The sequence below is a fragment of the Phaeoacremonium minimum genome (assembly GCF_000392275.1).
Source record: "Phaeoacremonium minimum UCRPA7 unplaced genomic scaffold PA7_03_scaffold_270, whole genome shotgun sequence".
NCBI classification, from domain to species: domain Eukaryota; kingdom Fungi; phylum Ascomycota; class Sordariomycetes; order Togniniales; family Togniniaceae; genus Phaeoacremonium; species Phaeoacremonium minimum.
The window spans coordinates 596436-607916 of record NW_006921175.1 but is presented as its reverse complement, the minus strand read 5'-3'; the positions used below and the strand labels follow the sequence as shown (position 1 = coordinate 607916).

The following is an 11481-nucleotide window of genomic DNA, read 5'->3' as shown; positions in this document are numbered from 1 at the left end:
ACGCTGACTGTATTAACCCTGCGCAACCAGTATGAGTGTGGACCGCAAGTCTTCGAGCTGGGATGCTGGAGTCTGCTCGTCAATGGCATCAAGGCATTTATACCCGGAAAGCACGAGCGGTATACATATAAAGAGATCCATGTAATCGAATCCATGGCGAAGATAATACAGTCGGATGAGAGTCTGAAGATGTTTGCTGGCATCGGCAACCAACTGCTGTGGAGATGGCTCTTGATTTGTTTCAATGTCGAGTAACGGTTCGTAAAGGCAAAGGATCATGTTTTGGTAATACATGCTGGCGTCGTGGAGATGATTAGCAGGAATAAACGAGTAGAGTAATTGGTGTCACCAGCATGTGGCTTTTCTCAGCAGATGGGCCTTGCGATACTGGGATGCTCACTGAAGTTGCAACTGGCTGGGAAGTACGATGGTTTTTGGTAGAAGTGAGCCTGGTAAGCCATCAAACCAGTGGTTTAATCGCGTGTATAACTCGTTGGCTTTGTCAAGCGTCACTCCCAATATGCTTCATGGCAAAACGCATTCATGATGACCCGAAATTGGCACTTTGCCCTGAAGAGCTGACCAAAATAAGATGGCGAGATGCTCTGGTTTAATGGGTACTTGAGCCATATTTCCCCATACCATTTTGCATCTTCCGATGGGTCTGGCAGTGTCACGTCGGGTGGCTTTCTAAGTAGTGGAGGATGCATGAAGGAGAATCCGACAAGCCTGTCTTAATAAGCAGCCGAGCAAGCTATTGACTGGAACACTCACGTCTCCCAACTGTACAAAGCCCATGTGGTGAAGGCTCTTCCACTGCGTAACCTGTGGTCTCGTTCGACTATATTGCTGTCAAAGAGGCGAGTCTCATGAGCCAATTCAATAGACTGGACCCTGTATGCTTGGCTGATCTCGTTTAGACCACATAGGTTACAGAAGACATTGAAGAGTATGCCGGCTTGTATTGTAGTAATACACGGTTCGGCGGCCTCCAACTCCCAGATACGTCTTGCTTCAGCAAGGAAGCGGTAAAGTAGTGTATGGGGATTCCAGTACTCCGCGCGATTCGAGAATGCCGAATAGCAGACCCAGAGCTGATTAGAGAGGCCACTTACAAATCACAGCAACACCGTACGCAAGAATATGCAAGGACTATGCTGACAAGTAGTGATGAGAAGAAATCCTCTCGCTGTGTAGCCATATCTTCTAAAAATAGTCCTTCTGGAAAACTGCTATGAATTGAAACTCACAACGAAAGAATACTCTGAGTAGATCTCGCATGAGGACGTCGTCATCACATACACCGGTCCACAACGAGGGTTTCGCATCAGAGAGACGGGGCTCGACAGCTTGTGCAGCGTGAAATGGTTTGAGATACAGATCCCGATACTCAGCGGATTCCAGTCTTGTGAGAGGCGTAGAGTGCGTGTGCTCTGAGGCCTCCGAGCATTGGGTCGGAGAGAATGGCGATGCACCCTCGTAAATCATGGAGCTCATGTACGGGTTACTCAAGGTCAATTCTTTCAGCATTTCCGATCGGTACGGAAACCAATATCGAAATCGTGTCTCAGGCGACACAGCTAGCTGAAGCAAAAGGTCGCCGGCCCTGACTTGGTTGAGTACTGTTGTTATATCAATTCCATGTCTGATTCTCCGCAGTACTTCCTGAGATTCTTGGCTAGGCAAAGTTCTCAAGAGCTCAATCATCTCCTCATGTATCGTCACGCGACCTTGCAAGATTTCATGACTTCGTCTGAGAGCTTGTGAAGACGTCTCTCCTGGTTGTGTGGCATACTGGCAATCGATCTGCCGCTGAGATCAGCGACAACATTTCGGTCGTTCACCAGTGCACTACCAGCAGACTAAGTCGCACCATCAAAATTACTCTGGAAGTTATCACTCACTTTGGTTTTCTGCCTGCGGCATGCCTGACAAGCTGCTGCAACGTTGTTATTCCTTGAACGTTTTGAAGGCGGACCAGTCATGGACAGCCCCGCCCGATGATGACCTGCTGGCAAAAGACGGCGCAATGGCCGGTCTTTATTGAAACTCGCTCAGATATGTGAGGCTGTTCTAGAACCTAGGTGTGAGTAACTCATCCACCTATAGTGTGTTTGTGCTGTCCAAAGCTCCTGCTGTTGCTCTCAAGATTGGCGCAGTAGAATTGAAGCTGTAGTTTGCACAAGGCTCGAGGTTGCGTAAAAGTGATGTCATTCGTCATCCAAAAATGCAATTCATCGCCCAATCACCTACTTATCCTCACTTTGAGTATTAGTTTTAATGAAGCTTTGAAACTTAAGAATTTATTTCAAATATTTGTAATTCCTCATTTGTCATTCATGAGCTACATCGTACTGATTGGCACGAAACAGCATGTCGTGGTAATATATGTATATACATAAGGGATGCTCATACGCAAACAGCCAAGCGGTCTATGAGTACCTAATTTTCCTGTATCCTTTCTAAAAGACAATATCTATAGTGAATAGGTGCGAAGAGAGGTTTTACCAGGTGAACTTCATCAACGCTGGGTTTAACAAGACAGGTAAGAAGAAATGACTGAAGACCACGCAAGCGAGCGGAAATATAGCGATGAGTGTATCGATTCGCCAGAGAAAAGGAAAGGCGTAGACGCCGCAAATGATCAGGGCAATCATGGCGATGCAAAAGACAAAAACGAATTTGAATCGCCGAGCGATCATCGGCATTTCAATGAAGAACGAGGTATCGCTAACCTCTTTCGCGGTGGCACCCCAGCTCATGTCGATAGAGAACATGTGAGACAGGATGGCTTGGCAGACGTGCATCGAAATGCCTCCAAGGAAGACAAAGAGCAGTGGGATCCAGCGTGAACAGATCCATAATTGATGGAAGAAGCCAAGACCCTCGCCACGGTAGCGGACGACGGCGAGTGAGAGGTTGCCAGCGCCAGAGAAGACCACGATCAAAGCGACCCAAACACGCCAGCTGTTCATGTAGTAGTGATCAAGGTGGCCGTTCAGCCATCCAATGAGGAAGTAGTTCAAAAGAGTGCCGAGCCAGGCATATCCAATGGCGTAATAAGTTCCAATATATGCCAGAATAGAGACTTTTGATCCTAGGGGCATATTGGAGAATAGAAAGCGTTTGAAGAGAGGGGTAAAAATACCCTTTTTCCACCAAAGCTTGACAGGGTAGAATAGAAGCTCGTTACAGCCGTAAGCGTATTTTTCCCAGCGAGCAAGTTCATCGTAAACGGTAAGAGAGACACCTTCTTTGAACTCGTCGCCGCAGTAGGCTCCCAAACGGATGTGGTAACCCCTGGTTTGGAGGCGGAGAGAAATATCGAAGTCCTCAGAGACATGGGATTCTGACCAAAACTTCTCATAAGGGGTGGTGGAGTTGGGATCATTCTCGTAGAGTGGGTTGTCTACGGTCTCGAAGCTGGTCTCCTGTAAGGCGGACCAGCGAAGAAATGCGTTATGACCAACAAAGGGAGAAACATCCCCGTTGGCGACAGCATAGCGAATGGCAGTATAAATGAGATTGGTGAAAAAGGTGATACCCTTTTCAAAATAGCTTGTTGTGACGTTCATGACGCCAGAGGAGAACTGAAGAATGGCGACCTGTGGGGATTCTTCGAGTTCACTGACTGCATCGATCATACATTCCTCAGGGATACGTGTGTCAGAGTCGACGATTAGAATGTAGTCGCCAACACGGATGTTGCCTTCGGCCCATGCACGGCCCAATTCGTCATCGAGCACTTCGGTGAGGCATCTTTGGTATGCCTCCTCCTCCTCGTGCTGGGTCCAGATAACGCCACGGTCAATGTTGACTAGTTTATCTTCCACCTTCATGCTTATTTCCAGAGCATAGTTCATGTTGGATGCTTTCTTGAACTTGCCTCGTCGGATGAACTTCTGCAGTCCTTCACCGTCGGGGTTGTGTTTAGGTCGAGCCACCCAGCCAATGTTGTGGGCCGTGTAGTAAGCTCGACGCTCTACAGCCTCTGCTGGAGAAAGTAGCTGCATACCATCGTCATTCATGAAGATATTTGCAGTGCCGCCGTGAGATTCATAGTTGCGGATAGCTGCTTCAAGGGAGTTTACAGTCGGTACAATGACTGCTTCGAGACCTTCCTTGTAGACAGGACACTGAACTGTGACATGCGGTAGTGGTCCATTTTTGATATTTAAACGCTTCACTGCGTTTGCTGAAAAGAATTTTGAGTTTGTCTTCATCTGGCTGACGGGACCGAGGAGTTGAAAAATGGTGTTGATGAGAGATTGGCAAAAGAACTTGATAAAGTTAGCAAGGATGATCCCTGAACAACGAGAACCGATCGATAAACTTCAATAGAGCTTTTGCGAATGACTTACCAGACTGACGAATATCTGCAGTGGTGCAGTTACCAATAGAAACAAACGGTACCAGCTTCCATCAGTTGCTATCTCTTGTGCCAACTCCGCGCAACCCAAACCAATCAGAGTTAGTACGAGAGCAACAGTTAGGGCACAAGTACAAGCGTTGATTAGGATCGTTGGTCGTCTCTTTATCGCCCCAACTTCCACATCGGAATCTTGGTCACCGCTGCTTGATTCCTCGACCTCGGAAGTTGGCTCAATGACTGGACGAAGTTGATCAAAACTATCACCCTTCTCGTCAAATTCCCCCCTATCATCGATGCTATCAGTGAAGCGTGAGCCGTCAGTGGTGGACTCTGTCATGCCCTGAATCTTTTGCACCAAGGAGTTGATGTTGTCTTGAAGCATGCCATTGACCAAGTCCCTTAGAAATTCTCTGAGCTGAGTGAGACCGGCTCGGCTATGATTGATCTTGTTCCATGGATGACATGCGAAAAAGGCTTTTTCACTCGCATGTCGCTGCTCAAGGTCATAGCCCTCATGCCGTTCCTGCACTGACCGATTCTTGACAGCGAACCATCCTTGGGATAGATGATGCTCTTTGTTACGAGCAATTCTCAACACCTAGAGGAATAAGTCAGAATTATCATATCACTGGATCTCAAATCTCGCACTGACCCTGTTTTCGTCACCTCGCTGAACGACATCGCACTTAGTGAGAACGCCGACTGTTCGACGGCCCTCTGGATCTACATTCCTGGCAAGTGCCAACGCCTCTTGGTTGCCTATATGATTTGTAGCATCCACAACAGCTCTGAGTGATGTTAGCAAACTTCCTTGGCTGTCACAGAATGCAGACATACAATATAATTGAGTGGCTCTCTTTAATGTAGTCCATTACCAAGCTTCTGATAGCTTGGGCCTCACGGACATCATGCAGTGTATTACCTAGACACGGTTTAGAATCATCCTACCAATTGAACGCATAATACGTACTCTGCATGAATCCAGGGAAGTCAATGACACTCAGATTGTGGACCTCTGGTCCAGATATCTCAATGACCAGGATGTTATCAGAGAGTTGCCGCTGATTGAAAGCTCCATCATCAGAGGCAGTGGTCTCAGGACGGGCCAGCGTAACATCCATATGGTTGGCAGCCTAGTTATGATGAGATAAGGTTAGAAAAGGTTTCAAGGATGAAGCTTACCTCATGCAGAATCTTGACGAATACATCTCCTGTGAAGTCTCCATCATAGATCACCTCGAAGCTTTCCAAGTGCTCCACAGCAGCCTCATATTGACTGTCGAGAGGCCCAGGGCAGATACGCGCTCTCACACTAGATTTCTCCCCCGTCGTCCGCTTGAACTGAGCATGAATGGCAAAATTGGTCAATGGACGTTTTGCTCCTGGGAAGGACAATCCTGTGAGAGCCTCAAAAACGGATGTTTTGCCACTGGCCTCATCTCCAATGATGACTATCTGAAGTGAACGTTTTAGTGGTGCTCGAATGGAAATCAAAACTGTGTGCGACCACAACATCTACATACCTTTGGTAGAACTGTGGTATCCCTCAGTGCCAGCCCTTGCAATTTATTGAAGAGCTCTTGAACCCTCAATTCCTCGGGAAAGCCCCCGTCGGTCGTTGGCGCTGTTCGTGGTCTTGCACCCGGCGTCCTCGCGCCAGGTGTCTTCTCCCCAATAGTCGTCTTCCTGCTCATCGCGTTGCTGACAGAAGAGGAAAACGGCCTCTCATGGCAAGTGTCAAGGCAAGAGATGAACCACTACTCCGGACTTGTTTCGGCGGGGAGGTCTGCTTCAGAGAGTCAAGCAGGCACTTCCTACAGTGAGAGATTGTCCGGCCTCCAAACGCAGTTTGTGCGTGTGATTACTGCTTGCAGCCCGCCATGGAGAACGGGGGTATCTAGCTTATGGCATGGCTTCCTGCTACGTCCGGGTCTCCCATTGCTACCAGTGCACTCGAGACAAACTTCCGTACCCACAAAGACCATTGTGAAGTCGGAGTAATCATGTTAGTCGCCATCCGGTTGTGATAGGCGTCCGGAACAGGTATGGCTCCATATTAAACTTTGACCGGTTGCCTAGGGGCTCATGTCGGAAGACGATACAATCCAACAAAACTCCGATGACTGGAATCTTCAGGGGCCTGGCCGGATCTAGGTTGATTTAGACCTAATTAACGGCGAATACCGAAAGTTTGTAACTGTTGAGAATTGCGGCCGTGAGCCGGACTATGGCAAGATATTCCATGACGTTGTGCGATGTGTTGTTTGCATGAGGCAAAGTAGCTGCTATGGTGGAGTATAACAATGAGCTATGCCTCTTTGGGAGTTGTAAGTGCGCGCGAAAGGTTGCGCTGCGATTAACTTTGAGGAATGGAACCACATTCCCGCAAGGTCACCATAGCGACAGACGAGGGGTCCCCGCAGATGTCAAATGAATTTTGAATTTTAAACATGCAAACGAGCATTTGGTTCAACACATGAAGTGTGCACCGGCGAAGGACGTGGCTGCAGAAATTATGGTAAGCTGAGAGTTGAGCTACGACATTCTACTGAGATAGTCAATCCTAGCGATCTAAGTAATGTCTCTTGGGGTATTCTAAACAGATTCAATGACCCTTCCCTAACGCCGATCCGAGCCACCCTCTAGATTAATGCCTATAATACAGAAACAATCATAGAACCATCGCTAATATACCAAAACTGAAAAGACTGAAAAAGCTCGGTGCTAAAACGGACTGTGCATTGGATAAAGTCGACACCAATGCTGGTACAGTATACGTTGCCGAGGGAGTAGCAGTAGCTGTATGATTAGGCTTGACGGTGATATTGTCAGGCTTCACTCCTGTAGCATTGCCTTCCAAGTACCAACCACCTATGTCTGTTAATACACCATAAGAATTCAACATGGCGACATTGATGCCGACATTGGATGTGAATGACCGAAAAGAGCCAAAGTATGAGTAATGAGTGACATTTCTGCAAGAGATCCTGTCAGTATCTTGAAGATTTCATAACCAAAGCGTTTGAACTCACTCATTGTCATCCAAGTAGGAAACCGCGGTTTGAAAGAACTCCTGAGTTTCGTTGAGACCGGAGTTATCCAACGCAAACTCAGTCACCCATATCTTCTTGTCCGGGTAAATGGCCAGGACATCTGCAATATGGCTTGCCAAACCATCGAAGCTGCCGTACCAATGAATAGGGATGAAATCGAAGGTGCATCCGCCGTCGCATGCATCCTCAAAGTCTTCTAACCAAGTGAAGCCCGCGGAGCCACCAGTCACAGCTGGAGCGCCGAGAGAGATACCCAGCTTTCGCAAAGGCTCCATCTGCTTTTTCCAGTACTTTGCAGCATCAGACGGATCTACGTCGCTGCCTCCAGTGTCACCCGTGTTGTCCGGCTCGTTGAAGCCCATGACATAGGTGATATTTCTCCCCTCGTAGAGTTGAGCCGTGACGTTTTCGAGAAAAGTTGTATCGCTGAAACTGGAGGGAGCACCCCAAAGCATGGGTATGAACTCTAGCGATGTGTGATTGACATATTCCGGGCTCGGGTACATCTTGTAATTGTAGTACCATGTCAAATCAGACCCCTTTTCGATCCATATCTGATCATCCTCCGGGAAGTCGGACTTTGGTATATAGATCAGGCCTCGCTTGCTGGACGTGTGAAATTCTGATGTTACTGTTGCAGCGAGCGCGGGCAGAACGCCCATGAGGAACAGTATGGGCAGCATTGCTGTAGGACTAAGGTTGAGTGATGGTGTTCGTGAACATCACTGCCTGAGGGTTTTGGGTAGACAGAGACCTACAGAATACGGCTAGCATCAGAAGAAGGCCATATTCGGAGGAAGATTTAAGGCAGGGCTAGGATGGCAAAGCCATAGGTTCTCAAGCCGCTCTAGAGCGAATGATTGATTTGCCAAGGGTCTCAACAAGTCTGCGAGCCAGCAATATCGCCGGTCCATCTTCGGTGCTCGTTAGCCAAAGTTTATTTCCTCGTAGCCTAGGGATCGCGCCGATGGCGATACATGAATCGGCATGTCATCGACGTGGCTCTTTGCTTCCAGACCGTCATTGTGCTAACCTGTCAGGAGATAAGATATTCGCAAGCGGAATGTGAAGTGGAGGAAAGTCGGGAAATATGGCGGCGGCCTAGGGCGTTTGTTAGCTCAAGATGTGGATGCGCAAGCTCTTCCCAAACGGGTAGGAGGGCCGAGAGCAACAACACAGGCGGCTCACACCCACTGATAGGAAGGCGGGTGGCTTTTTTGACAGCTCTGAATTTCCAAGTCTCTGGTTCGCCCGTCTCACAGCGATTCAGCCACGATCCTTCACCTCGCGCGGGAATTACGCCACCTTCACAAACAGTTATAGCCGTGCCGTCTGCAACGCAAAAGTACGCGGCCTGACGTACGAGGCGGCTTGGAAGTCTCCAATTGAAGGGGTATCTAGGTCTATCCAACAAAACAGAAGAGAAAGAAAAACGTGCTCGAAATGCATCCCAAGTCCCAAGTTGCAGTAACCGCCGGCCTGACTCCAATGAAGCTAACAAAGTATATCAAGCAAATCCAGAAAGATCGGTCGCCCCGGCATCACATTGCTGCCACATGGCGACCTCCTTAACAACCAATTCGCCGTGACCCTTCTTCTCCCAAGTGGGCCCCCACTGGTCCCTAGCATTCCAGAAGTCCTTTCTTGGTGTGACCGACGCATCCGCCCATGGCTTGTCTTGTACTCCGTCTGCGAACCAACCAGAGGTGCCTCCAACCCCAACGGACAGAATCAAGTAGAATGGACGGTCAAATGGAGTGGCATGGCTAGTGCCAGGTCCTGTCCAGGGGTCAAGAATCCTTGACCCGTTTTCGTATGTCGCTCCGTAGCCACCAAGTTTGAAGAAGCGATGGTTAAACTTTACATAGGTAACCTGGGCCAGGCGACTGTCGACCCATGTAAAGAGATAGTCCCGAGTCCACTCAAGGCCGAACGTGTGGAACTTGTCATTGTAGCTCGAGTGTAAAGCGTCTCGTGCACCGGTAGTTGTTTGCCAGCGGTCAGTGGTAGAGTCCGGACCCCAATGTAGAGAGCTTTGAAGCAATTGATTGCCCTTGCCATTGCCGTAGGTGTAATTGTTACCTCGAGCGATTCCGATATCGATCTCCCCAGATGCAGGCCAAGCACCGTAGTAATCCTCTGCTGGGTACATCATTATTTGGGAGAGGAGCCAGTCGCCAGCAGCAAGTTTTGCCTTGATATCGATTCTGCCATATCTTATAACCGCAAAGTTCTTGGTGCTGATGCGGCCAGACTTGACAGGCTGCACAATTTCTCCTGCTGTGAGGTTGGCCGATAAGACGCAGTTGTCAGATGTTCGTGAAGTGCAAGTGCCATCGGCAGTCAGGTTCGTCAAGCTGGTGTTCGAGATGTAACTCTCGTCCTGAATGGTGGGTTTTATGATGAGCTGTCCATCACGGACGAACACATTCTCGTCGCCCCCAGTTGTCAATTCGAATTCGCCATTGCTGTTACTGTTATTAGTATAACTGAGATGTTGATCGGATGGGCTGTGTCAACTAGCTTACCCAAAGCCACCTGTTTCAACGTGCTTGGTCCATATCGTTGAGTTGAAACCATTTGAAAAGTCGTCGATAAAGACCTTGCAGTACTTGTGATTACTAACCGACCTATATCCATTCCAAGACAGGATTGCGATGGAGGCCAGGCCAACAAAGAAGCCAAAGAGAGGTATCAAGGTAATCCAGATTCCTCGAGGATCCTTTTCCCGCAGCTCTGGCCGATCAATGGTACCCTTCTTGATTCTTCGAGAGCGGAAATATGGACGGGGATTGTATGTTTTCACACTGCGGACTGATTGACGAGCTGAGAAGAACCTGGAAGGTTCTGGTATTGGGGTTCCAATGTTGAAACGGTCATTGTGGGAAGGCAGATGTGGAGTGCTGAAGGATCTTTCAACCATGGAAGGTCGTTTGGGAACATTCAGGTGATCATTGAACCCGAAAACAAAGCCAGTAGCAGTGCCAGTGCCTGTGGCACTGCTCCTGACACTAGTGTTCCTTGACAGAGCCATGGCTTTTGATGAGGAGCAAGGGACTGATGCTAATAGCTGGGGAAAACGAGGAGAGATGGAACACCTAGTCACCAAGACAACACCATGAGCTAACGGGGGACATTTCTTCTTTTCTATTCTCCAGGATATGGATATGTACTTTTCCTTCGACCCTTGTCAAGCATCCTGGTCTAGAAGGAGACAGGGGGAGAACCTCGGAGCACCTGGGCTTCCCAACCAGTGACAAGCACAGGCGATTCAGCACAACTCGACGTCAACAGATATGCTAACAGCTAGTGGTGATAGACGATCGACCAGCTACCAGACATTAAAGCACATATCGGAGCAGGTCGGTATGATGGACCCGGAGAAAGACTCACGTATTGGGAGGATAAGACCGTGGTGGTCTTCTGAAGAGGCTCCGCTGTGGACAGAGTCTTAGACCGGCGACTCGTCTAATGCCTAGACACGAAGGCGTCATGATTAATCCTAAATGAGGTTGGGAAGTGGACTGTGTAATGGCATGTAGGTCTAGCTCGTATGGTGGATGCCGACCTTGCGTGGTGCAGGCCTAGCCCGCATGGTGCGAGCCTAGCAAGGATGGCGCATGGCCTAGCACGTGTGGAGTGAGCCTCGGGAAATTCGTGACAATACGACGGAAAGAGTAAGCAGAACGACGACTTCCCACATTCCGATCGATGGGAATCCCCTTGACTCAGGCAGCAACGGGTTTCAACGTTGTATCTGGAGTGGGAAAGCCTTTGCCAAGAGCAATGATGCAAAATCTGCATCGTATGTTGGGAATATTGTAGTAGAGGATAATCATCGGCAGATCGTGCTACAGTGAAAAGCTTAATTACATCGCTTCTCCAAGTGATATCACAAAGTTATCAGTCACTCCGAGCTTGGCCGGGGTCTCCTGGTCACAAACAGTGCAGGGGTGCGTAATTGATGGCAGCAATACGGAGTAAGTGGCCCCCATCCTAGGACAGGACCCAGGGCGGACGCTAAGCTTGGTCTCTACCGGAGTATTTGGTTTATAG

The 11481-nt window shown here is 48.7% G+C and overlaps 4 protein-coding genes across 4 annotated transcripts; all 4 read right to left on the bottom strand.

Annotated features, from left to right (window-relative positions):
* Positions 1–2504: 2504 nt before the first annotated feature.
* Positions 2505–4223, bottom strand: UCRPA7_3420 (putative glycosyl transferase family 2 protein; the record flags this gene model as incomplete). The annotated part of the gene is made up of 1 exon (XM_007915866.1): positions 2505–4223. The coding sequence occupies one exon, from the start codon at positions 4221–4223 to the stop codon at positions 2505–2507; it is 1719 nt and encodes a 572-aa protein (XP_007914057.1).
* A 774-nt stretch (positions 4224–4997) lies between these two features.
* UCRPA7_3419 (putative interferon-induced gtp-binding protein) lies at positions 4998–6066 on the bottom strand (the record flags this gene model as incomplete). Its single annotated transcript, XM_007915851.1, has 5 exons — positions 4998–5160; positions 5210–5294; positions 5343–5505; positions 5555–5827; positions 5896–6066. The coding sequence occupies 5 exons, from the start codon at positions 6064–6066 to the stop codon at positions 4998–5000; spliced, it is 855 nt and encodes a 284-aa protein (XP_007914042.1).
* A 1334-nt stretch (positions 6067–7400) lies between these two features.
* Positions 7401–8108, bottom strand: UCRPA7_3418 (putative f5 8 type c domain protein; the record flags this gene model as incomplete). The annotated part of the gene is made up of 1 exon (XM_007915890.1): positions 7401–8108. One exon carries the CDS (start codon positions 8106–8108, stop codon positions 7401–7403), a length of 708 nt encoding a protein of 235 aa, XP_007914081.1.
* An 824-nt stretch (positions 8109–8932) lies between these two features.
* Positions 8933–10065, bottom strand: UCRPA7_3417 (putative beta- -glucan-binding protein; the record flags this gene model as incomplete). Its single annotated transcript, XM_007915960.1, has 3 exons — positions 8933–9893; positions 9954–9963; positions 10038–10065. 3 exons carry the CDS (start codon positions 10063–10065, stop codon positions 8933–8935), a joined length of 999 nt encoding a protein of 332 aa, XP_007914151.1.
* Positions 10066–11481: the final 1416 nt, after the last annotated feature.